Source organism: Heptranchias perlo, chromosome 8 (assembly GCF_035084215.1).
Source record: "Heptranchias perlo isolate sHepPer1 chromosome 8, sHepPer1.hap1, whole genome shotgun sequence".
NCBI classification, from domain to species: Eukaryota; Metazoa; Chordata; class Chondrichthyes; order Hexanchiformes; family Hexanchidae; genus Heptranchias; species Heptranchias perlo.
The window spans coordinates 69,339,852-69,366,185 of NC_090332.1; the positions used below are offsets into that span (position 1 = coordinate 69,339,852).

Here is a 26,334-nt window from a genome sequence, read left to right on the forward strand (position 1 = left end):
GCCATTCTGCGCATGCGTACAGCATTCTTTCTGATCAGTGCGTACCGGGAATGTTTACCAACACAGTGAGAGCTGAAGAGGCGCGAACGCAACGGGTTATGAGAAGCTCGAGCGCAAAGCCGGTTACAGAGCGCGAAGGGCTCGAGCGCGAAGGGGGTTACAGAGAGCGCGAGGGGCTCGAGCGCAAGAGGGGTTACAGAGAGCGCGAGGGGCTCGAGCGCAAGAGGGGTTACAGAGAGCGCAAAGGGGGTTACAGAGAGCGCGAGGGGCTCGAGCGCAAGAGGGGTTACAGAGAGCGCGAGGGGTTCGAGCGCAAAGGGGGTTACAGAGCGCGAGGGGTTCGAGCGCAAAGGGGGTTACAGAGAGCGCGAGGGGCTCGAGCGCAAAGGGGGTTACAGAGAGCGCGAGGGGCTCGAGCGCAAAGGGGGTTACAGAGCGCGAGGGGTTCGAGCGCAAAGGGGGTTACAGAGAGCGCGAGGGGCTCGAGCGCAAAGGGGGTTACAGAGCGCGAGGGGTTCGAGCGCAAAGGGGGTTACAGAGAGCGCGAGGGGCTCGAGCGCAAAAGGGGTTACAGAGAGCGCGAGGGGTTCGAGCGCAAAGGGGGTTACAGAGCGCGCGAGGGGCTCGAGCGCAAAAGGGGTTACAGAGAGCGCGAGGGGTTCGAGCGCAAAGGGGGTTACAGAGCGCGCGAGGGGCTCGAGCGCAAAGGGGGTTACAGAGCGCGAGGGGTTCGAGCGCAAAGGGGGTTACAGAGCGCGAGGGGTTCGAGCGCAAAGGGGGTTACAGAGAGCGCGAGGGGCTCGAGCGCAAAAGGGGTTACAGAGAGCGAGGGGTTCGAGCGCAAAGGGGGTTACAGAGCGCGAGGGGTTCGAGCGCAAAGGGGGTTACAGAGAGCGAGGGGTTCGAGCGCAAAGGGGGTTACAGAGCGCGAGGGGTTCGAGCGCAAAGGGGGTTACAGAGAGCGCGAGGGGCTCGAGCGCAAAAGGGGTGACAGAGAGCGAGGGGTTGGAGCGCAAAGGGGGTTACAGAGCGCGAAGGGTTCGAGCGCAAAGGGGTTACAGAGAGCGCGAGGGGCTCGAGCGTAAAGGGGTTACAGAGAGCGAGGGGTTCGAGCGTAAAGTGGTTACAGAGAGCGCGAGGGGCTCGAGCGTAAAGGGGTTACAGAGAGCGAGGGGCTCGAGCGTAAAGGGGTTACAGAGAGCGCGAGGGGCTCGATCGTAAAATGGTTACAGAGAGCGCGAGGGGCTCGAGCGTAAAGGGGTTACAGAGAGCGAGGGGCTCGAGCGTAAAGGGGTTACAGAGAGCGAGGGGCTCGAGCGTAAAGGGGTTACAGAGAGCGCGAGGGGCTTGAGCGTAAAGTGGTTTCAGAGAGCGCGAGGGGCTCGAGCATAAAGGGGTTACAGAGAGCGTGAGGGGCTCGAGCGCAAAGGGGGTTACAGAGAGCGCGAGGGGCTCGAGCGCAAAGGGGGTTACAGAGAGCACGAGGGGCTCAAGCGCAAAGGGGGTTACAGAGAGAGAGGGGTTCGAGCGTAAGGGGGTTACAGAGAGCGAGGGGTTCGAGTGCAAAGGGGGTTACAGAGAGCGCCAGGGGCTCAAGCACAAAGGGGATTACAGAGAGCGAGGGGTTCGAGCACAAAGGGGGTTACAGAGAGCGAGGGGTTCAAGAGCAAAGGGGGTTACAGAGAGCGCCAGGGGCTCAAGCACAAAGGGGGTTACAGAGAGCGAGGGGTTCGAGCACAAAGGGGGTTACAGAGAGCGAGGGGTTCGAGCGCAAAGGGGGTTACAGAGAGCGCCAGGGGCTCAAGCACAGAGGGGGTTACAGAGAGCGAGGGGTTCGAGCACAAAGGGGGTTACAGAGAGCGAGGGGTTCGAGCGCAAAGGGGGTTACAGAGAGCGCCAGGGGCTCAAGCACAGAGGGGGTTACAGAAAGCGCAAAAGGCTCAAGCGCAAATGGGGTTACAGAGAGCGCAAAAGGCTCGAGTGCAAATGGGGTTACAGAGAACTCGGGCTTGAGTGCAAAGGGTGTTACAGAAAGCAGGACTTGATTCCCTTAGAGTCCAAAAATCTATCCATCACAGCCATGAATATATTCAATGACTCAGCATCCACAGCTCTCTGGGATAGACAATTCCAAAGATTCACAATCCTCTGAGTGAAGAAATTCCTCCTCATCTCAGTCCTAAATGGCCAACCCCTTATCTTGAGACTATGCCCCTAGTTCTAGACTCACCAGCCTGGGGAAACAGACTCTCATCATCTACATCAAGAGTTCTACTCTTCTCGAAGGACCGGAGGGCTTTTGTCAGCTTGTCCAAAGTCAGTGGCCGATGGTGATAGAGGACAGGAAGGATTGGGAGGCAGTGCTGTCTGTGAGCGTCGTGTCATACAACCCGGCATAAAAGGACTTGCTGATCCTCAGTATGTCGGCCTGCGAAGACGTCACTGAGCTGTCTTCCTCCTTCAGGCTGCTGATAACAGAGGCCTCTGTGCAGCTTCTGGAAGAAGTGCAAGCACTTCTCGTCCTGATCTATGGAGCAGACTCTGGATCAAAAGATGATCTTTGAGGCCTTGGAGGTGAAGAGCAAGGCTTGCTGGCCCCTCACCTCACTGAATTCCTTCCCGACATTGACCCCCTTCGACTGCAGCCGGAGCAGATCCTGCATGCTTTTCTGGAGCTGGGAAAATTCCCTCTGTCTCTCTCGCTCCTTCTGAACACCTTTGAGGATGAAGAACCTCTTGATGTTAGTCTTGATTGCTTCCCGCCAGTGCACCATGGAATCAGAGGGGTTTCATGGTCCTCTATCTTCTCCGGGGTCAACAGTCTCACGTTCAGCTTCCATATCCCCCTGCCCACCCTCTGGTCCTCCTGCAGTTGACAGTCGGCCAGTAGGAGGCAGTGGTCAGAGAAGAATACCGCCTTGATGTTGGTGGATCTGACCTTTTATATTTATTCCTTCATGGGATGTGGGCATCGTTGGCAAGGCCGGCATTTATTGGCCATCCCTAATTGCCCTTGAGAAGGTGGTGGTGAGCCACCTTCTTGAACCGCTGCAGTCCATGTGGTGAAGGTTCTCCCACAGTGCTGTTAAGAAGGGAGTTCCAGGATTTTGACCCAGCGACGATGAAGGAACGGCAATATATTTCCAAGTCGGGATGGTGTGTGACTTGGAGGGGAACGTGCAGGTGGTGTTGTTCCCACGTGCCTGCTGCTCTTGTACTTCTAGGTGGTAGAGGTGGCGGGTTTGCTGTCGAAGAAGCTTTGGCGAGTTGCTGCAGTGCATCCTGTGGATGGTACACACTGCAGCCACTGTGCGCCGGTGGTGAAGGGAGTGAATGTTTAGGGTGGTGGATGAGGTGCAAATCAAGCGGGCTGCTTTGTCCTGGATGGTGTCGAGCTTCTTGAGTGTTGTTGGAGCTGCACTCATCCAGGCAAATGGAGAGTATTCCATCACACTCCTGACTTGTGCCTTGTAGATGGTGGAAAGGCTTTGGGGAGTCAGGAGGTGAGTCACTCGCTGCAGAATACCCAGCCTCTGACCTGGTCTTGTAGCCACAGTATTTAAATGGCTGGTCCAGTTAAGTTTCTGGTCAATGGTGACCCCCAGGATGTTGATGGTGGGAGATTTGCCGATGGTAATGCCGTTGAATGTCAAGGGGAGGTGGTTAGACTCTCTCTTGTTGGAGATGGTCATTGCCTGGCACATGTCTGGCGCGAATGTTACTTGCCACTTATCAGCCCAAGCCTGGATGTTGTCCAGGTCTTGCTGCATGCGGGCTTAGACTGCTTCATTATTTGAGGGGTTGCAAATGGAACTGAACACTGTGCAATCATCAACGAACATCCCCATTTCTGACCTTATGATGGAGGGAAGGTCATTGATGAAGCAGCTGAAGATGGTTGGGCCTAGGACACATCCCTAAGGAACTCCTGCAGCAATGTCCTGGGGTTGAGATGATTGGCCTCCAACAACCATTACCATCTTCCTTTGTGCTAGGTATGACTCCAGCCACTGGAGAGTTTTGCCCCTGATTCCCATTGACTTCAATTTTACTGGGGCTCCAGTTGCTTTCCAACCTTATCCAATGCCCGAGTCCACATGCGTGACCACTGCTGGTAGTTGCAGAGGTGTGGGATTCCGCATTCCTGCAGGAACGGCAGTTCCACCTTGACCCTGGCCAGGTAGTTCAGGGTCACAGCACACCGGTTGCCTGGAATTGGGGGACCCCGCTTTCCGTAACGCTTCTCCCGGTGCCCCGGAGCTGGGTGTTACAGCTCCCGCGATCATGGAACTGGAGTGTGCTGTGTGTGTCACTGGTCATTGTCACATTTTGCCGCTTCCTTTGACCATAGCTGGGTCTCTCCACTTATCCCTTTTCATCAGCAAAGGAGTTGCTCTCTTCTTCTGTGTCACTTGGCCTCCTGACAGTCCAGAGTCTGGTGGCCCTCCTTCCTGCAGATCACCCACTGCCTTGCAGGAGGCCGCCTCATGCCCAGATTTGCCGCAGGAGCAACACACTCTGTGCTGCCCCTAGGACAACACATACCCATGACTTGTCCAAATCGCGAAGCTTGAGGGTAGGTGAGCGAGGGTGTGAAAACCAAGGGGTCACAAAGAGCGTGCGAGGCATTCGAGAAACGAACCCAAGAAGGTGATTGCGGGAGTGGAGATCGAGTTGAGGGCAAAGAGGCTTCAGTGCGGAGAGAGAGACAGCAAACATTATATTCTCTTTAATATGAAAGTATGGGGTTACTTTTACTGCGAACATGGTTCGATTAAATTTCCAGAGTAAAATGTGTTTTCTGAACGTATTCTGCAGGTTTCAAAAATAAAACCGCCATCCCGTCACGTGATATCTGTCAAGCTGAAATAAAGGGGAGGGTTCTGACGCGACGGAAATGACGGCGTTTGTTTAACATTATCTCTCTTAGCAACGGACCTGGCCGCGAAAGCCATCAGCTGTTTGTGAACGCAGATTTTGTTGGAGCTGCCGCCAAGAGGAAAATAACAACAGCGGGATTTGTTCAGTAGGAGGTGTCTTACTGCTAGTCTGTCCTCACAACAAATAAAATGCCAGCTGCCTACGCACTGGAAAAGGGCAACCAGAAACTTCTGGCGGCAATGTATCAAAGACCCAAGAAGGATCATAGAGTAACTGAAGGTTTCACAGTGAAAGCCATGATGAAAAATTCTATTGTAAGTAATTAAATATTCATTGGATCACAAATGCAAAAACGCAGACTACAGGTTACTTTAATCTCCCTTTTATTAGGCCATGTTGTGGACAAAGCTGAGGTTAAGAATGAACATTTTCTGCACATTGTCTCAATTGTAACTTTGCAAATGAGTTGTGTCAGGACGCAGCACTTCAAAATTCACACGATAGCTCATTCTACGACTTTATCTGTATTCACCAACCAAGGCAAGACTAAAAGCAAAAATCCACACTATGTTCAGAAAAGATTCACAAATGTAATTAACTTCTCAGGCATTGAAACAATTAGTGAAGCTCTATGTGTATCTGTAAAATATAATTCATTTCCGTTTTGAGTTAAACAAAAGGTAGGGAAATACATTTTATTACAGCATTATATGCGTTCAACAAAAAAAATGTTCATTAAAATACTCCTTGAGCTTCCACTGACGCTCAACAAACTTGTTTAGTGAGTAGCTGAATTTTACAGACAAGGAAGATCCCAGGTTCTGTCCTGAGTTAGCCAATGTCAGATACCAGTGGCTTTCATGTTACAGTTGGCTTCAGCACCTTCAGGTTAGGAAGAGCAAAATTGGTACTTTTCTGCTCCTGCTAGAGGAGATGTTGTTTGGGGACCAGGTCAGGCTTAGCTGTGAGTTGAGTAGCCTGATACTCACTGTTAAGGTTCACACTTAGTGAGGTACCAGATGGTGACTGGTGTCTGTAAAGTCATACCCCAGCAAGGGTGAATGACCTCAGGAGGGGAGAAGAGGAAATAAAAATTACTGAGAAACAAAATACTCTTTGGTGTTTATTTTGAAGTATCATATTTATCACCTCCATGGAAATTTGCAGTGTCAAGTCTCCAGATCTCCAGGCAACTGGTGACATTACAGCAGTGGAAAACACACGACAAGCTGGGTCGAGTGGTTGCCACCTCAGGCTGAGTCAAGAACTTCAGCTCGGGGTCAAATAGGATGCTGAGATTGCGAATAGTCTGATACAACATGAGACAATGGCTGGGATAAGGATGGAATCTGTAGCGAGAGCATGGAGTTTCTGGCTGGGGCTGAAGTTTTCCCAGTGTTTAACTGGAACAAATTATGGCTCATCCAAGATTGGATATTGGACAAGCAGTGGACAACATGCACACAATGGATGGGTTGAGAGAGGTAGTGGAGAGGTAGAGCTGGGTATTGTTAGTGATTACTACATGATGTACTGTTTTAGAGCTGGTAGGTTTTAGTCCTGCAGTTCTGTGGTTTCCTTAGGCCATAAAACACTATAATAATCAGTATTTTTTTTTATAACCCAAAAACATTTATTATTTTTGACTTGTAAAAAATTATGGTTTGTCAATAACATACTGGAAATGTGGCTTAGGGAGAAGTGGGTTTCCTGTCCTTATGTCCCTAGGGGAAAAACATTTAGAGTGTAACCAGTAGTTTATGGTGAGTCCTCTGACCCCTTGATCTTTGTTTGTCTCTCAATCTGTTGCTTTGGCCTTTCTGCCTTCACTATAATATGTCTGCTTTTCTCTCAGCCAACATCAAGTTTGCACAATGTCTGTGTTTCCAATCAGTCTATCTCCCTTTGCCACTTCATGCAGATTTCTGTCTGTCAATGTGATTTCTTCATGTCCACTGATCTCTATTTCTCCTGCATTTTAATGTGTCCACATGATTTCTCTCTATCTCTGGCTTTTTCTGGGATGAGCGTCCTCTCCCCTTACCTACAAACCATTGTTTATGTCCTTACTGTTCTCTGTCTTTCTGATCTCTGCTTTAATTATTTTTTACGAATTTTCTCTGTGCACCAATGACTCCTCCACCTTAGTTTCTCTATTAGCCCCCAGTATCTATCTCTCTCTCTTGTAGTTAACGGTTGTGATTCAACCTGGAGGCACATTACTAGTGGCGTCCCCCAGGGATTGGTCTTAGGCCCACCACTGTTCTCTGTTTTTATCAGTGATCTGGACAGTGGTGTTGGTGATATGTATGGTCAGTAAGTTTGCAGATGATACTAAAATCTGTGCGAGGATTAAGGCAGTAGAGGAGTACAATCTAATGCAAAGAGATTTAGATGCACTAAGGGAATGGACCAAACCCAAATGGCATTTAACCTAGATAAATACAATTTTCATGCACGTAGGTAGGACCAACACAGAATACACTTATCATTTATAGGGAACAATACTGAAAGTGGTTGAGAAAGAAAAGGATCTAGGTGTTATGGTGCACAGATCACTGAAGGTTCACAACCAATGCAGAGAAGCTGTAGCTAAAGTAAACAGGGTATTGGGTTGTATTAACAGAACCATTCAGTACAAATTGAAGGACAGCATTCTGTCCTTCTACAGGTTGTTGGTTGGACCGCATCTGGAGTACTGTGCCCAGTTTTGGTCTTACATGATGGGTGATATAGTGGCCTTGAAAATGGTTCAGAGGAGAGCTACGAGAATAATTCCTAGCTTAAAAAACCTTAATTTCTCAGTTAGACTTAAAGAACTGGGTCTATTTACTGTACAGCAGCACAGACTTAGAGACAACTTGCTAGAGGCATAAAAATAATGAAAGGGCTGTATTTCAGTTTGTCAGATTTGAGAGGACCAGGAGACATGTATTTAAATTACACAAAAATAGGAATAGGTTGGATTTTGAATGCTCCAGAGTGTTTTTCCTTAATGGGCCTGAGTTTTTGACCTCTCCCAAAAGATTATATGGCTGCGGGGTGTAGGAGATATCTAGTCATGGTGTTTCAGCCATCATGAGTGTGGGGCAGGCTTGATGGACCAGCTGGTCTTTTCCGGCCTGTCATTGTCAATTGTTCTCTCTTGCTCAAATCCTTCCCCCTCCTCCATATGTTTGTCTCTGTCCAGATTTGACTGCTCCATCACTGTGCCTTTGTCACCCAGGTCCCTATCTGTTCGTTGATTCGTCCCCACAGTCTGTTTTCACCATTTTTGTGTCGGTTGCCATGTGTTCTGGGCAATTAGTTATAATCAAGTGAGCAGGCAGCATCATTAAATTTTAGGAGAAATAGCTGGCAGTATGGAAATATTTATATCGGGTACGAGTAGGAGGCAGCATTGAATTTTAGGGGAAAAGGGGAAACATTTATTGATATCAGGCAGCAGCAGGAAATTTTAGCAAACAGCAGGGAAATATTTATTTACATCTTGGAGGGTAGGCACCACCAGTAAACTTTAGAAAACAGCAGGAAAATTGTATTTGTATCTTTGGGAGCAGGTAGTATTGAATTGTGGGAGGAAAGGCTGGCAGCAGAGAAATATTCAATTCTTCATATGTTGGGCAGCATGTAGTGCCATTAAATTTCAGGAAATAGCAGAGCAATATATATTTATTAAAAGGAGCAGGTTAGCTGGTAGCGAGAAGCTTATTTATCAGGGAAAGAATACTGAGAAAGGCCAGTAGGTGACAAAATAAACTTTCATACATTTCAAATTTAAAATTAAGTACATCTAAGGACAGGTGATTTGTTTATAGAAGGTCAGCAACAGATAAAATGAAGAAGACTTACCTGCACAAAAGGGAGAAAGAAAATAGAGGACAGAGTTGGGAAACACATTTGGGAGGCTCATTAGTGCCCGATGTAGTGGCTGATGTCTGTAACTATATCATGACAAGCAACTGTTTACATAGGAAGAATGCCATTATAAATGTTTACATACCTTTTTAACATCGTAAATGTTGACATAAAAGCATTACCAAAAATTGTGACAACAGGAACTGTATGAATACAAGAATTTTAATTATATATAATCGTTATGAAATTTATAGTGCAATATCTATCAATGAGAGTATAATTCCTCAATTTGTCATAGTAGATAAAGAGAAACTGTTCCCATTGGTGAAGGGTCAAGAACCAGAGGGCACAGATTTAAGGTGATTGGCAAAAGAACCAAAGCTGACATGAGAAAAAACTTTTTTACACAGCGAGTGATCAGGATCCGGAATGCACTGCCACAGCGGGTGGTGGAGGCAGATTCAATCATGGCCTTCAAAAGGGAACTGAATAAGTAATTGAAAGGAAATAATTTGCAGGGCAAAGGGGATAGGGCGGGGGAGTGGGACTAGCTGGATTGCTCTTGCATAGAGCCGTCGTGGACTCGATGGGCCGAATGGCCTCCTTCCGTGCTGTAACCTTTCTATGATTCTATGGGAAAAAAAATGAAATTGCAATCTTCAACTAGTTACCAGCTATTAAGATTCATTACATTTTATGGTTTTGCCCAGTTTTATAAGGTGGAGGTAGCATGACCTAGGTGCAAAGATAGTTTAATGGATTGTGACCCTTGCCATAAAGATATATTGCTTCAGGTAACATAATGAGTTTAGCGATCTGTCAAGAGTGAAAATATGATGGGGAATAAAAGTCATGACTTGTACGGTATACTTTAGTTCCTGCTCTTGCAAAATCCTGTCTCATCTTCCCTTTATTGTCTCTGCCAATTTTTTCCCCTCTCCATAGGCTAACTAATCTATTAAACTGTTTACTTAAAACACACTGACCCTAAGAAACAATAGACTTAAAAGCAGGGTGCAGTTAGGCATAATTCATAGAAATGCAGTGTCACTGCAACAGTTTTAGCACCAATTAATTATGAATGAGTAAAGGTTCTTTGTACGCTGATATCAAAGTTACTTACCTATATGTATTTCTATCTTGAGTTGTTGAAAGTTGTTTCTTCTGGATGTTTTAATCATTATTTTGGATTGTTAGCACTATCAATACTTAACTATCTAAATCCAAAAGCTTCCTCAGATCTCACCAAGCTGCATAAATAAAAAGACTTGCGTTTATATAGCATCTTTCACGACGTTAGGACATCCCAAAGCACTTTACAACTGACGAAGTACTTTTAAAGTGTAGTCACTGTTGTAAAGTACGAACCACAACAGCCAATTTGCACACACCAAGGTCCCACAAACAGTAATGAAATAATGACCAGATAATCTGTTTTAGTGACATTGGTTGAGGGATAAATATTGACCAGGACATCAGGGATAACTCCGCTGCGCTTCTTCAAAATAGTGCCATGGGATCTTTTATGTCCACCTGAGAAGGCCTAGGTTTAACATCTCATCCAAAAGACAGCACTGTAGTGTCAGCCTGGATTATGGGCTTAAATCTCTGGAGTGGGACTTGAACCCACAACCTTCCACCTCAGAGGCAAGTATGCTACCAACTGAGCCACAGCTGACACTCCATGACAGATTAGCCAGTCCCTTCCAGAAAGCTTGGAAGAAAAAAAACAAAGATACCTTCATTGTCAAACTTTGGAGGAGAATGGTTATGATTGCTTACATTAGAAAGCTGCTGTCTAGTAAAGTTCCAAGAGTAGATGTCTATATCCCTCTAAATTTTTCAAACCCTTTGTTTTTGAAAATTTTCCCCATGATACTGCACTTGTATGTTGTACACAAGAGCAATCAGATGGTCTTATTTATCCCATATGGTCACTTTTTTAGTATATATATAAAGAAGGTTTCCTTCTAAAGTATGGCTAGATACTAAATATTGGCTAACTTAAGCACGAACCTCTTTTTTTTTACTAACAAAAGTGCCCCCATTTTAGAGGGGCACAAACAATAAACACCCAAATCATACCAAAGATAAAGGAAACTTCTCAAATGAAATCATAATGTTGTTGCCGATGTCAACTATGCACTACAGTCCCTTCAGTGCCCACCGGTCGTGGAAGGCCTCAAGCGTACCAGCAGACACCGCGTGCTTCTTCTCCAGGGCCAGCCGGGCACAGATAAGACCGTGAAAGAGAGGCAGGCAGCCAAAGTGACCACCCCCATGGGCTGCGTTCAACCTGACCTGTGAATTGCCGCCTTGGCCAGGCCAAGGAGCAGACCCACGAGGAGGTCCTCCAATTTGCTCATCCCCCTCCGCACCGGGTGGCCAAAGATCAGGAGCGTGAGAATGAAGTGCAGCCAGAAGTTGAGGAGCAGCCCCTTCAAATAGTGGAAGAGGGGCTGCAACCTCTTACACTCCATGTATATACGAAACACAAACTCATCAGGCCGCAGAAGTCACAGGCAGCATGGGAGTTCGTGAAGTGACTTAAAAGCTTATTTGTTGGTACTGCTCTGTGCTACACTCTCCACCCTGGATCCCCATTGGTGCAGGGGAGGACTCCCACATAGAGAGCCTTCCATTGGAGTCCCTCGCCTCCACTGGACAGCAAGATGGCACGTCCAAAAGGAAGACGAGGACAAGGAAGCGGAGAGTGTGCAGGAGCAGCCCGTACAGGAAATCTGTCCGCGCAGAGTGAAATGGCACGGAGGGAATATTTGAGAGATGGCTCAAGTTGTGAGGTGCAGGCTCCCGAGGGAGGTATCAGGGCATGGCGCCGATGAAAAGTTCTGCCTGAATGGGGGTCAGCTCAGATGGGATTGCTCCACTCGCTTGAACCTCAACAAACCTAGTGGAGTACAGGCTGAGTGCAACTTTTAGCGCCTTAATGGCTTTGGCCACAGGCTGGACATAATGCTAGGACATCTGTCCTGCCAATATCTCAGGTGACATCCAGCCTGCTCCTCCACCATCCAGTATGTCCCAGACTCTGGTTACCTTGGCAGCCAGGGCCCTGAACTCCGCCAGCCACGTGTTGCCGAAGTCGATCACGTGGAGGTGCGGATTCCTGAGCAGCGGCTCCCGTAGCTGCAAACTTCACATGAAAATTTTCAAACAAACGCATGGTCCACATTGTGCATTTAATATGTAATAAATATGACACCGAGCCACATATGGAGATATTAAGACAGGTAACCAAATACTTAGTCAAAGAGGTAGGTTTTAAGGAGTGCCTTAAAGGAGGTACAGAAGTGAAGAGGTTTAGGGAGGGAATTCCAGAGCTTAGGGCCTAGGCAGCTGAAGGCACGTCCGCCAATGGTGGAGCGAAAAAAATCGGGGATGCGCAAGAATTAGAGGAGCACAAATATCTCGGAGGGTTGTAGGGCTGGAGGAGGCTACGGAGTTGGGAAGGGACGAGGCAATGGAAATATTTGAAAACAAGGATGAGAATTTTAAAATCGAGGGAGAACGTAGGTCAGCAAGCACTGGGGTGATGGCTGAACAGGACTTGGTGCGAGTTAGGGTATGGGCAGCAAAGTTTTGGATGAGCTCAAGTTTACGGAGCGTACAAGGTGGGAGGTCGGCCAGGAAAGCATTGGAATATTCAAGTCTAGAGGTAACAAAGGCATGGATGAGGGTTTCAGCAGCAGATGAATTGAGGCAGGGCGGAGACAGGCGATGTTACGGAGATAGAAGTAGACAGTCTTGGTGATGAAGAGGATATGGGGTCAGAATCTCAGCTCAGGGTCAAATAGGACGGCAAGTTTGCGAACAGTCTGGTTCGGCCTCAGACAGTGCCGAGGGAGAGAGATTGAGTTGGTGGCTAGGGAACCAAGTTTGTGAAAGGGACCAAAGACAATGGCTTCCGTTTTCCCAATATTTAATTGGAGGAAATTTCTGCTCATCCAATACTGGATGTCAGACAAGCAGCGTGACAAATCAGTGGCTGTGGGAGGGGTTGAGAGAGGTGGTGGTGAATTAGAGCTGGTGTCATCGTGTACATGTGGAACCTGACCCTGCCTGACGATATCTTCCACCATTTGCCCTGCCCAAACCGCCACGGTGACAATGTGGCCGTTATCACCAAATCACACTTTGGTCTGTCCCCCTACTCCCCTGGCACCTTCTCCTCCTTTGAGCACTTCACCTTGTTCCACCCCTCTCACCTCTCCTTTTAAAATACTCGTTCTCTACCGCCCAACCAAATACCACGCTAAGTTGCTCACCAAGATATCTTCACTGCTTTCCTCTCTCAGCCTCTGCACTGAGCGAATACTCATCATCGGTTACTTTAACCTCCATCTCAACTCATTATGCTCTCTCTCCTCTGAGTTCACTGCCGTCCTATTCTCCCATGATTTCTCCCTCCAAATAAATTCCCCTGCCCATATTCACGGTCACTCCCTTGACCTTGCCATCTCACGAGGCCTCTCTTCTCCCATCGTGTCAATCACGAATGAGGCCACCTCTGATCACTTCCTTGTATCCCTCTCCATCCACATCCTCCTTCCCCCTCCCAATCCCACTTCTTTCTGTGTTTGCCCCGAAGTCACTTACAACTGCACTTTTAAATTCCCAACAGTCTAGCTTTTGGCCCTCCATTCACCATGACATTTTTGCAGCTACCAATCTGCTCAATCACACCCTCACCTCCACCTTTGATGCCCTTGTCCCCATTAAAACCATTATTCACTCTAACCCTGGTCGTTCCCCCTGGTATGGCCCCCTTCTCGACTCCCTTAAGTCCAAGGGGCACAGACTTGAACATTTATGACGGACAACTAGTTTAGCCATTCATCACCAGATCTGGCTGGACCATATAAAGCACTATCAGGTTCTGGACTGGGGGAATACAAAGATAACCCCCAGCTTCTCTTCATTATAAACTGTCTTCTTAAACATTTCTCCCCTGCCTCTCCCACCCTCATCTCCAACAAAAAGTGCGAGGAACTCATGGACTACTTTGTCACTAAGATTGAGACCATCCATTCAGGTGCCTTTGCCACTTCCCTCCCTTCCCCCAGCCCACCAAGCCAAACTTCCCCGACGGTTCCCCCCTGCCCTATCCCTGAACTCGTATCTTTCTCTAGTTTCTCTTCTATCTCCCCATATGCCCTCTCCGAGCTCATCTTGACCATGAGACCCACCTCCTGCTCCCTCGACCCTATTCCCATCAAACTGCTGACCACAGAAATTCCCTTTCTGGCCCCTAGATAACTGATATTGTTAACGGTTCCCTTTCCTCAGGTTCTGTCCCACTCTCCTTCAAATCTGCCATCATCACCCACCTCCTCAAAAAAACCCACCCTTGCAAATTACTACCCATCTCCAACCTCCCTACCCCTCCAAAGTACTTGAACTTTCAAATCTGTGCCCATTTATCCCGCAACTCATATTTGAATCCCTCAGGAAATCAGATACTGCCACAGTACTAAAACTGCCCTTATCAAAGTCACAAATGACATCCTATGTGACTGTGAGCATGGTATACTATCCCTCCTCGTCCTTCTCGACCTGCCTGCAGCCTTTGACACGGTTGACCACACCATCCTCCTCCAACACCTCTACCCCGTCGTCCAGCTGGGTGGGACTGCGTTCGCCTGGTTCCATTCTTATCTATGCAGTCGTAGACAGTGGCCAGGGAGAGAGATGGAGTTGGTGACTAGCGAACGGAGCTTATGGCAGGGACTGAAGACAATGGCTTCAGTCTTCCCAATATTTAGTTGGAGGAAATTTTTGCCCATGCAGTACTGGATGTCAGATGAGCAGGGTGACAAATCAGCGACAGTGGAGGGGTCGAGGGAGGTGCTGGTGATTTAGAGCTGGGTGTCGTCAGTGTACATGTGGAACCTGACGTTATGTTTTCGGATGATGTCGCCGGGCGGCAGCATGTAGATGAAATAGGAGGGGGCCAAGGATAGACCTTTGGGGGACTCCAGAGGTAACGGTGCGGGAGCAGGAAGAGAAGCCTTTGCAAGTGATTCTTTGGCTATGACTGGATACAGGGAATGGAATCACGCAAGGGCAGTCCCACCCAGCTGGTAAACGGAGGAGAGGCTTTGAAGGAGGATGATGCAGTCAACCGTGTCAAAGGCTGCAGACAGGTCAAAAAGGATGTGGGGAGATAGTTTACCATGGTCACGGTCATATAGGGTGTAATTTGTGACTTTGATAAGGGCTGTTTCAGTGCTGTGGCAGGGGCGGAAGCCTGATTGGAGAGATGCAAACATGGAGTTGCAGGAAAGATGGGCACAGATTTGGGAGGCAACAACACGTTCAAGGATTTGGAGAGGAAAGGAAGATAGGAGATGGGGCAGTTGTTTACAAGGACAGAGGGGTCAATGGTGGGTTTCTTGAGGAGGGGGTGATGATGGCAGATTTGAAGGGTTGGGGTACAATACCTGAGGAGAGAGAACCATTGACAATTTCAGCTAACGTGGGGACCAGGATCAGAAGTTGGGTGGTAGGCAGTTTGGTGGGAATAGGGTCGAGGGAGCAGGAGGTGGGTCTCATGGACGAGATGAGCTCAGAGAGGGCATGAGAGGAGACAAGAGAGAAACTAGAGAAAGATGCAAGTTCAGGGCTAGGGCAGGGGGAAACCATAGGAGAAGTTTGGCTAGGTGGGCTAGGGGAAGGGAGGGAAGCGGCAGAGGCAGCTGAAAGGATGGTCTCAATCTTAGTGACAAAGAAGTCCATGAGCTCCTCGCACTTGTTGTTGGAGGTGAGGGTGGAGGGGGCAGGGGTGTATACCTTCTGGATATAGAGGTGTATAGAGGCCCAACTTGTCCAATCTTTCCTCATAAGATAACCCCTTCATCCCAGGAATCAGTCGAGTGAATCTTCTCTGATCTGCCTCTAAAGCAATTATGTCCTTTCTTAAATAAGGAGACCAAAACCACACACAGTGTTCTAAATGTGGTCTCACCAATGCCCTGTACAACTGTAGCAAAATATCTCTGCTTTTATATTCCATTCCCCTTGCAATAAATGTCAACATTCCATTTGCCTTCCGAGTCACTTGCTGTACCTGCATACTAACTTTTTGTGATTCATGTACTAGGACACCCAGATCCCTCTGTACCTCAGAGTTCTGCAATCTCTCTTCATTTAAATAATATGCTGCTTTTCCATTCCTCCTGCCAAAGTGGACAAGTTCACATTTTCCCACATTATACTCCATCTGCCAAATTTTTGCCCACTCACTTAACCTATCTATATCCCATTTTTAGACTCCTCACGTCCTCTTCACAACTTACTTTCCTACCTACCTTTTGTGTCATCAGCAAATTTAGCAACCACACATTCGGTCCCTTCATCCAAGTCATTGATATAGATTGTAAATAATTGAGGCCCAAGCACTGATCCCTGTGGCACTCCATTCGTTACATCTTGCCAGCCTGAAAATTACCCATTTATGCCTACTCTCCGTTTCCTGTTGGCTAGACAATCCTTTATCCATGCTATTATGTTACCACATCATGAGCTCTTATTTTGTGTAGTAGCCTTTGATGTGGCACCTTGTCAAATGCCTTCTGGAAATCCAAGAACACCATATCCACAGGATCCCCTTTATCCATGGTGCTTGTTACTTCCTCAAAGAACTCTAATAAATTAGTCAAACACGATTTTCCTTTCACAAAGCCGTGTTGACTCTGCCTGATTGCATTGAGATTTTCTAAGTGCCTTGCTATAACTACCTTGATAATAGATTCTAGCATTTTCCCTATGACAGATGTTAAGCTAACTGGCCTGTAGTTTCCTGCTTTTCTGTCTCCCTCCTTTCTTGAATAGAGAAGTTACATTTGCTATTTTCCAATCTGATGGGACCCTTCCAGAATCTAGGGAATTTTGGAAAATTAATACCAATGCATCTACCATCTCTGCAGCAACTTCTTTTAAGACCCTAGGATGAAGTCCGTCAGGACCTGAGGACTTGTCAGCTTTTAGTTCTAATAATTTTTTCAGAACCCTTTCCCTGGTGATTGTAAATGTTTTAAGTTCCTCCCTCCCTTTCACCTCTTGATTCACAATTATTTCTGGCATGTAATTTGTATCCTCTACAGTGAAGACGGACGCAAAATATCTGTTCAATTCATCCGCCATTTCCTTATCCTCCATTATTAATTCCCCAGACTAACTCTCTAGAGGACCAACACTCACTTTACTTACTCTTTTCCTTTTTGAATACCTGTAGAAACTCTTATTATCTGTTTTTATATTTCTAGCTAGCTTTCTCTCGTACTCTAATTTCTCCCTCATTATTCTTTTCGTTTTTTATATTCTGTCCAATCTTCTGACCTACCACTAATCTTTGCAGAATTGTATGCTTTTTCTTTCAATTTGATACTATCTTTAACTTCCTTAGTTAGCCACGGATGGTACGTCCTTTCCTCAGAGTCGTTCGTTCTCACTGGAATGTATCTTTGCTGAGTGTTCTGAAATATCTCATTAAATGTCTGCCACTGCATCTCTACTGACCTTTCCCTTAACATAATTATCCAGTTCACTTTAGCCAGCTCTGTCTTCATGCCCTCATAATTGCCCTTATTTAAGTTTAAAACACTAGTCTTGGACCTACTCTTCTCTCCCTCAAACTGAATGTGAAATTCAATCATATTGTGATCACTGCTACCTAGAGGCTCCTTTACAATGAGGTCATTAATTAATCCTGTCTCATTACACATTACCAGATCTAGAATAGCCTGCTCACTGGTTGGCTCTAGAATTTGCTGCTCTAAGAAACTGTCCCGAAAGCACTCTATGACTCATCTTCCAGGCTATCTTTGCCAATCAGATTTTTCCAATTTATATGTAGATTAAAATCATCCATCATTATCGCTGTTCCTTTCTCACAAGCCCCCATTATTTCTTCCTGTATACCTTATCCTACAGTGTGGTTACTGTTAGGGGGCTTATAAGCTACTCCCACAAGTGACTTCTTGCCTTTGCTATTTCTTATCTCTGCCCAAACTGACTCTACATCTTGGTCTTTTGAATGAAGGTCATTACTCTATTATACTCATGTCATCCTTAATTAACAAAGCTTCCTGTCTTTCCGAAATGTCAAGTACCATTGAATATTCAGGTTCCAGCCATTGTCAATCTGCAGCCATGTCTCTGTAATGGCTATCAGATCGTACATATTTACTTCTATTTGAGCTACCAATTCATCCATTTTGTTACGAATGCTACATGCATTCAGATACAAAGCTTTTAGTGCTGTCTTTTTACTATTTTTGCAACCTCTAGCCTTATCTGCTGGCGCATTCTTAAGTTTGCATGTTCTGTCCCTTCGTGCCACTCTCTGATTATCATTTCCCTTATTGCTACCTTGCTCTCTTGCCTTGTCTTCTTTCTTTAATTTATCACATCTTCCCTTACTTGATCCTTCGTCCCCACTATTTAGTTTAAAGCCCTCTCTACCGCTCTAGTTATACGATTCGCCAGAACACTGGCACCAGCACAGTTCAGATGAAGGCCTTCCCAACGGTACAGCACCCACTTTCCCCAGTACTGGTGCCAATGCCCCATGATTTGAAACCCACTTCTCCCACACCAATCTTTGAGCCACAAATTTAACTTTCTAATCTTATTCACCCTATGCCAATTTGCTCATGGCTCAGGTAATAATCCAAAGATTGTTACCTTTGAAGTTCTGCTTTTTAATTTAGCCCCTAGCTGCTCATACTCCCTAAGCAGAACCTCTTCCCTCATCCTACCTATGTCGTTGGTACCTACGTGGACCACGACACCTGGATCCTCCCTCTCCCGCTGCAAGTTCCTCTCCAGCCCAGGCCTCAAACAAATACCAAGGTGTATTGGTCAGATAAAGAATAACGTGGAATACAACCACTCTTTAGTATTTTTAGACTTTACTATTCCCCACTTTAGTAAAAGGATTTTCTTTTTGCATTTCCCCATCTATATTTTGCTCTGCCCCTCTGAAGAGGCTGACTTATCCAATTCTGCAGGGGCCAGCAGACCTCCGGTATCTTACCAAGCGACCATTCTAAATATGTGACCTTGGACGGAGATTGTTGGAAGGCTGTTTAACTGTGGAAAGTATCACAGCTGAGCCAAATACTGTTCCATATACAAGTATTGTCCAGCAAGCAGGAATAGGAAGCCATACCAGTTTCTTGTTTTCCCTACTTAGCCCAGGGACATTGAGATCAGCTTACTGTGCAGATTGAGGCCTCGTGGTCTGTTAGACTCCATACTGCACCATGCTGTTCGGCTATCCGTTGAGGCATTGTTAACTTTCAGTTATACTGACCTGAATGGTAGTAGTGAGGCAAATAAAAGTAAGTACACCTTGGGCCCGATATTAGGAGGGCGGCGGGTTGGCAGCGGGGCGGGTCGACTGGGTGCGTGGGTAACGCGCCCAGTGAAATCGGGGTGCTCTGCACGCGATTGCAGCTTGATTGAAGGTACTTAACTTGGCTTTCGGGTTTCGGGCTGGAAAGATGCGCAGCGGGCGGACTGCGCATGCGCAGCATAGGCTGTCAGCTGGAGGAGCCCTATTTAAAGGGGCAGTCCTCCACCGACTAATGCTGCAGAAAATAGGAAAAATTACAGCATGGAGCAGCTCAGGGGGAAGGCCACTCCCAGGTTTAATGATGCCTCACTCCAGGTCTTATTGGATGGGGTGAGGAGGAGGGGGAGGACAGAGATCTTCTCCCCGGGCGGGCGGGAGGAAGTGGCCTACCTCTGCCACCAAGAAGGCCTGGCTCGAGGTGGCAGAGGAGGTCACCTGCGCCACCAACATATCGCGCACCTGCATACAGTGCAGGAGGCGCTTCAATGACCTAAGTAGGTCAGCCGAAGTGAGTACACTTACTCATTCTCCTACACTCCGTCTGCCACATCACCACTCCCACCCCACATCTCCTTCTGCACTGCCAATACTACTCTATCACGTCACTCCTCACACCCACTCAAAGCTCATCCTCATCTTACCTGCACTTACTCACCTCGCCAGTACTCATCCCACCACTACCACTTAACCCAATCCTCATACAATCTCATGGCTCTATCTCATACTCACCCTCTCTTTCACGGTCAGCCTCACCCAACCTGCCACTACCTGTGCTGCAGCCACAGGGCATGCATCACATATGTGCAGTAGGAAGCGTAAGGCAAACGTGTTGTGAGCATGAAGGGGATGCACAAGGGTGTTTGAGGGTTTGTCATAGTTTTTACTTATATTTAATTTCTGATCAACTCACATTACATATTATATTGTCACCACTACTGCCAAGTCTTTGCGAATCTTGTCTGGTTTGTGCAATAATGCCCTTTCCTGAGGATCACTATGAAGACCCACGACTGATGCCACCCATTGTGTCACAGCAGAGTGGGTGTAGGTGTATTTGTAGGGCTCTTTTGTGCAGACGACTGAGAGACGTCGGCGATGTCCCCGGTGGCACCCTGGAAGGATGCGAAGGAGAAGATGTTGAGGGCAGTGGTGACTTTGACAGCGACAGGTAAGAAGATGGTGCTCGGGCCAGCCGGGAGCAGCTCGGCATGAAGGAGGCTGCAGATGTCCACGACTACATGTTGAGTGACTCTGAGCCTCCATGTGCACTGCTGCTCAGAGAGGTCCAGGAAGTTGAGCCTCGGTCTGTAGACCCTGTGGCGAGGGTAGTGCCTTCTGCGACGCATCTCTCTCTGCCGTTGCCCTCCATCCTGCTGTGCAGGTGGAAGTGTCACAGCACTGTGTTGTGGAGCTCCACGTGTCAGAGGTGGACGGCGTGGCCGGCGAGGCTGCTGGTGCTGTTCGTCCTCTGAGGAGGTCATGACCTCAGCTACGGCAGCCCCCATCCGGAAAGTATACATTTGAGGGGGTCTGCAAGGTAGATAAACGTGTCTGGACACCGGGGTAAGTGTGCAAGTTGGTGAATTTGATTGTCAGGAGGAGGGTGGTGGAGGCCAAACTTTGTCCAAAGAGACAGAGTGGCTTCCTGCAATGAGTGAATTCAACAAAGTCCAGAAATATTCCATTGTTGCACTAACCTCTCAGGGTTGAGGGAGGACTTCAGCTTCCTGAAAATCCCTCCAAGTCTGTCATCCTTTTCCCGATTTTTGCAATGTCTAGCCCCTCGGACTTGGCGCAACTAGATCTTGCCAGAGCATGAGAAAGGAATTACCAGACTAAGCCAACTCCTCTGCATGGGCCAGATAGTGATTCCACCAGTTAGCTGACAAATTCCACCTCAGTCAGCATCTCCATATTGGGTACTAACTCTCAGAACTAGTAGTACTTTGCAGACTCCAACATGAGCCAATCCCCCTAGAACTCTTCACCTTCGTTGACTGCAGGCGCATCTCCATCCTATGCACTATGTTCACGTCAGTGACGGATGAAAACATAGAACCTGAAGGGGGCTCCAAAATTAGATCTAGGGTACTGGCTAACTGAAGAGTAATGGTGAGAGTAATGAAGGAAACCGTCAACACCACTACCTGCAGCAAAATGACGACAGGCCAACACAAGCTCATACATTGTACACAGGCTCCATAGATATAAATATCTATGTTCTATATACTCACAGGGAAGTGACAGCCCCATGCAGCATGTAGGCTAAACATGGCTGTCTCATTGCTAGATGCAAGAAAATGTATCCCCCCACTGTGGCTGAGTGCAACTCTTCCCACAACAATTATGTAGCTCAAGCATGTATCCCTGTATGAACAAACAATGTTCATTCTCCACCTGGCAGAGAAGAAATACCAAGCAGTCCAAGGCATGTTCTTAGAGACTCCAGAAACATCTAAACAATTTCCCAGGAGGGGAAAACTGTCCAGCACAGGATGGGAAATTAGTCAATAATAGCAACCCAGCCATGGACAGATCAGTACATTGACCCTCCACTAACAGAACCACTTGTAGGCAAGACCCCCTTGCTCCCTGTCCCAATTGAACTCCAGGGACCAACAGCAAATTGTTTAATCATACATCATCATCAGCACAAGCACAACTATGCCAATTAACCTTTGATCACAAAGATAAATATATATGAATGAGACTATTCGGTCCATCCAGCTCATCCTGTGATAGAAACCTATGACCCCCTGTTCTCAACAGCTAACTGTATCTTGAATGACTCCAGAGTTCTCGCCTCAAATATCCTACCCGGAAGATCATTCTAGATTTTAATCACTTTATGGATAATTTTTCAAGTACACATTGGCAGCAAGGACGTTGCATGGCACCAGCACGTCTTGGGAAACTGCAGATGCACTGCTTGGAATTTTCTGATATACACTGGTGACAGATGAAGTTTCCTACCATTGGTGCATACTGGAACAATTTAGGCCTTCTGTGAAGAAGTGCCTCCTGATGTTATTCCTGAACTTTTTTGCCAATTTATACCTGTTTCCTCTTGTCTTGCAATCATGGTTTAACTTGAAATAGTGCTCAGGATTAACCCTTTCTATTCATCTATAAGGTCCTCTTTTGCCTTTCAAGGTTGGAGTCCAAGTTTTTCCAACCTTTTCTAATAACTCAGTCATTTGACCCTGTATGAATCAGCCTTGTGGCCCTTCTCTGCACCACTCCAGGGCTTGGATGTTTCCCTTATATCTTGGTGACCAGAATTGAATGTATTGCTTAAGGTGTGGCCTGACCAGAGACAGTGCACGTCTCCTGCAAATACTACGAAATCAAAATGTACAATGTTTCATAAAATATGTCTGAATGTAAGCTTTTGGAAAATATTTGTTTCATTTTTTTGCATTTTGGGCACTGATGCATAGGTAATCTATTGTGCAGAAAATAACATTAATACTTTCAGAAACAATTCACTACTGTCTGTCTGCATAAGTTTTTTCCAAGACTAGCCAAGTTTTTTTCCCAATGTGTGCCACTTAGGTCTGTACCATGGAACCTCTTGGGCCACGTATATAGTTAATATGGTGTTCCAATTAATTTGCATATATCTGAACTTACACATACGGACATCTTAGGGGGTTAAATTGGATAACCCCCAAAACCGGGCACGAGTATTGCGATGCGCTTTGCAATGGTGCTTTCTGTGCAGGCAGGATGAGACATTCCCCTGCCTGTGGACTTACTTGACAGTGACATTAAAAATTTGGCCTGACACGAGGATTCAATTAAATGTGCACTTTCCACCAGCAGGGGCAGCCCCAATCTCTTAACGGGAGGGTGTCTCTTAGAATCTGATAAAAGTCCCCAGTACTTTATTGTTATTTGCTAAAAATAACAGTCTGGTGTCTGCACGGCGTCTGAATAGAGATCAGACATTGCACACGTAAAACATAGATGCAGGTCCCGTCCTTATGTTTACAAACTGATAAGTTATGTTAAAACATTGAATAAAGGTTGCGGCAGCATAGTGCTTATGTTACCGGACTAGTAATCCAGAGGCCTGGACGGATAATCCAGAGCTATGAATTCAAATCCCGCCACGGCAGCTGGGGAATTTAAATTCAATTAAATAAAATCTGGAATAAAAAACTAGTATCAGTAATGGTGGCCATGAAACTTGTAAAAACTCATCTGGTTCACTAATGTCCTTCAGCGAAGGAAACCTGGAGTCATTACCCGGTCTGGCCTATATGTGACTCCAGACCCACAGCAATGTGGTTGATTCTTAATCGCCCTCTGAAATGGCCTCGCAAGCCACTCAGTTGTACAATCTCGCTACAAAAAGTCATAATAAGAATAAAACCGGACGGACCACCTAGCATGGGACCACTAGGCACCGGACACGTCAAAGCCAAACCAAGCCCAGTCGACCCTGCAAAGTCCTCCTCACTAATATTCAGGGACTTGTGCCAAAATTGGGAGAGCTGTCCCACAGATTAGTCAAGCAACAGCCTGACATAGCCATACTCACAGAATCATACCTTTCAGCCAACGTCCCAGACTCTTCCATCACCATCCCTGGGTATGTCCTGTCCCACCGACAGGACAGACCCACCAGAGGTGGTGGTACAGTGAAATACAGTCTGGAGGGAGTGGCCCTGGGAGTCCTCAACATTGACTCCGGACGCCATGAAATCTCATGGCATCAGGTCAAAGATGGGCAAGGAAACATCCTGCTGATTACCACCGACCGCCCTCCCTCAGCTAATGAATCAGTCCTCCTTCATGTTGAGCACCTACTTGGAGGAAGCACTGAGGGTAGCAAGGGCACAGAATGTACTCTGGGTGGGGGACCCAATTCTTATAACCAGGTTTGGATGGAGCACTGAACACAGTTGGGGAACTGTCAGTCGGGGAACACTTCAGCAGTCAAGGACATTCAGCCACCGATCTTCGGGTAAGCGTTCTCCAAGGCGGCCTTCGAGACACAAGACAACGCAAAATTGTCGAGCAGAAATTGATAGCCAAGTTCCGCACCCATGAGGACGGCCTCAACCGGGATCTTGGGTTCATGTCGCACTACACGTAACCCCACCAGCGAAAAAAAAAGTTATCTGTTTTTAATACAACTGGTCATTCTCTCTCTCTTCATTTCGGATGTTTCTCTCTCTCTCTCCCTCCGTGTCTTTGGTTCTGGCCGTTTGTATATTCAGTAGTCTGGTATCTAATGTTTTTCTGTCTGAACACTATTCAATTCCTTTGATTGCCTTGATAACGGGCAGTTGGAAAGATTATATGTAATCACCAGGCATTGTTCTGTGACTATATATGCGGTAATTTTCAAGGAATCCGACACTCACCTGATGAAGGAGAAAGCCTCCAAAAGCTTGTGATTTTCAAATAAAACTGTTGGACCATAACCTGGTGTTGTAAGATTCCTTACAGTTGAGTAAGATAGAAGCAGTAGATTGAATCCTTCCATGGCCTTTCTCTTCTCCCTCCCTCCCCCACCATCCTCCACCTCCTTCAGAGTCTCCATTACTCTGATTCGAGCGTCTTGTACATTTCCCCTCCGCTACTGACAGTCGTGCCTTCAGCTGCCTAAGTCCCACTCTTTGGAATTCCCTCCCTAAATCTATCTCCCTCTTCACCTCCCTCTCTAAAGGCTCTCCTTAAAACCTATCTTCAAAAAGCTTTTGGTCATGCCTTGCTAATCGTTCCTTAGGCTTGCCATCCATTTTCCTTATGCCTCTGTCAAGTGCCTTGGGATGTTTTTCTATGTTAAAGGTGCTATATAAATGCAATTTACTGTTAGCAAGACAACATAATGGCTCCACTTTCCATACAGCAGCACAGCAAACATTAAATCAAATGAAATAGCTAACTGTTCTGAGCTAGTTCAGCGTGCTCGCATTGAAGAAATTGTATCGCAGCATAAGCAAGCAGATGCACTGGGATAGCTCAGTGCCTGTTTGGAATTCAGTGTTTGTGATTTGGATTTTTAAAAAATTGAACAATTAAATAAAAAATGATAAATCTTTTATACTATTCTATAGGTTAGCTGGAAGCAATTAGTAAATGAAGAGTACAAAAGACTCTTTTCCAAATTGGCTTCCAGCAAGCCTACAGGTGTCATCAAAGCTGAACCCTATCCTGTCCTCATCTGACATCCACACACAAGACTTGCAGCAGGCGTCACTGTAACGATCAAGTGTGGAAACCTTGGTTGATTTTCCCCGTTGTTAGGCAGGGCCCTGAGGTCAATTGTACAGTCCAATTGCTGTCGTGTCTGAAATTAACTAACCTGGCACATATCGGCGATCAATACTGGCACCATGCTGGTTTGTATAGTCAGCTACTCAAGTGTTAAACTACTGGAGCCATCAGGGGAGTTCAGAGGAAAAATTTGTTAGACAAAGGTTCTGCCTTGGATTGATTTCATTGGGACTCAAATCGACTGTCATATGTGTAAGATAGTTTTTTCATTAACATTAGTAAGTGCTCATTTTGCTTTTAAAAATATGAATAGAATGGCATCAAGAGCAAACTACATTTTCCATTGTTTTTGTTTTAACTGCAGTATTCTCACAATGTCTAAAAGACTAAGGGGGAAAAATTCGATAGGGGCTGTTTTTGGACGCGGGTCACGTGATGCACTAGTACCCCACGCCCAATGGCCCCTGCGCAGGCAGGATGCAAGTTTGGACCCACTCCGGAACACTTACCTGTAATCAGCCTTCCTTTCCAGGCCTTGCACGTGGAATCAATGCAATTTGCACTTTCCACCACCAGAGGGAGTTCAAACTCTTAAAGGGAGGATGTTTCTTAGAACTCTCTTAAAGGTAGCTGGTACCTGTTATTTGCTGAAAATAACAGTCTACTGTCTGCACGGAGTCTGAACAGAGATCAGACATCGCACATGTAAAACACAGATGCGGGTCCCATCCCCATGTTTACACACTGATGAGTTTTGTTAAAACATTGAATAAAGGTTGCGCACTACTAAATCTCACATTCTCCAATCTGCACGCCAGACCTCACCAATCTGCCGATCTGAGTTGGTACCAGGCCTGCGAGAGTGCATGCACCAAGGTTCTCTGCTGATGCACTAGAGACCTTGGGTGCAAGAGGTGGACAGAAGGAGGGAGGCAGGTGGGGGCAAGAGGCCCTCCAGACATATACTCAAAAGGCACTGGGAGGCA

At 46.7% G+C, this 26,334-nt stretch overlaps 1 protein-coding gene across 1 annotated transcript in view; it reads left to right on the forward strand.

The window, feature by feature from the left end:
• The first annotated feature begins 4,938 nt into the window (after positions 1-4,938).
• Positions 4,939-26,334, forward strand: part of LOC137324222 (parkin coregulated gene protein homolog) — a 290,643-nt gene continuing 269,247 nt past the window's right edge. The window contains exon 1 of the mRNA XM_067988362.1: positions 4,939-5,195. Coding sequence (XP_067844463.1) covers positions 5,070-5,195 — 126 coding nt within the window. The 5' untranslated portion in view covers positions 4,939-5,069. The remainder of the gene's footprint in view (positions 5,196-26,334) is intronic.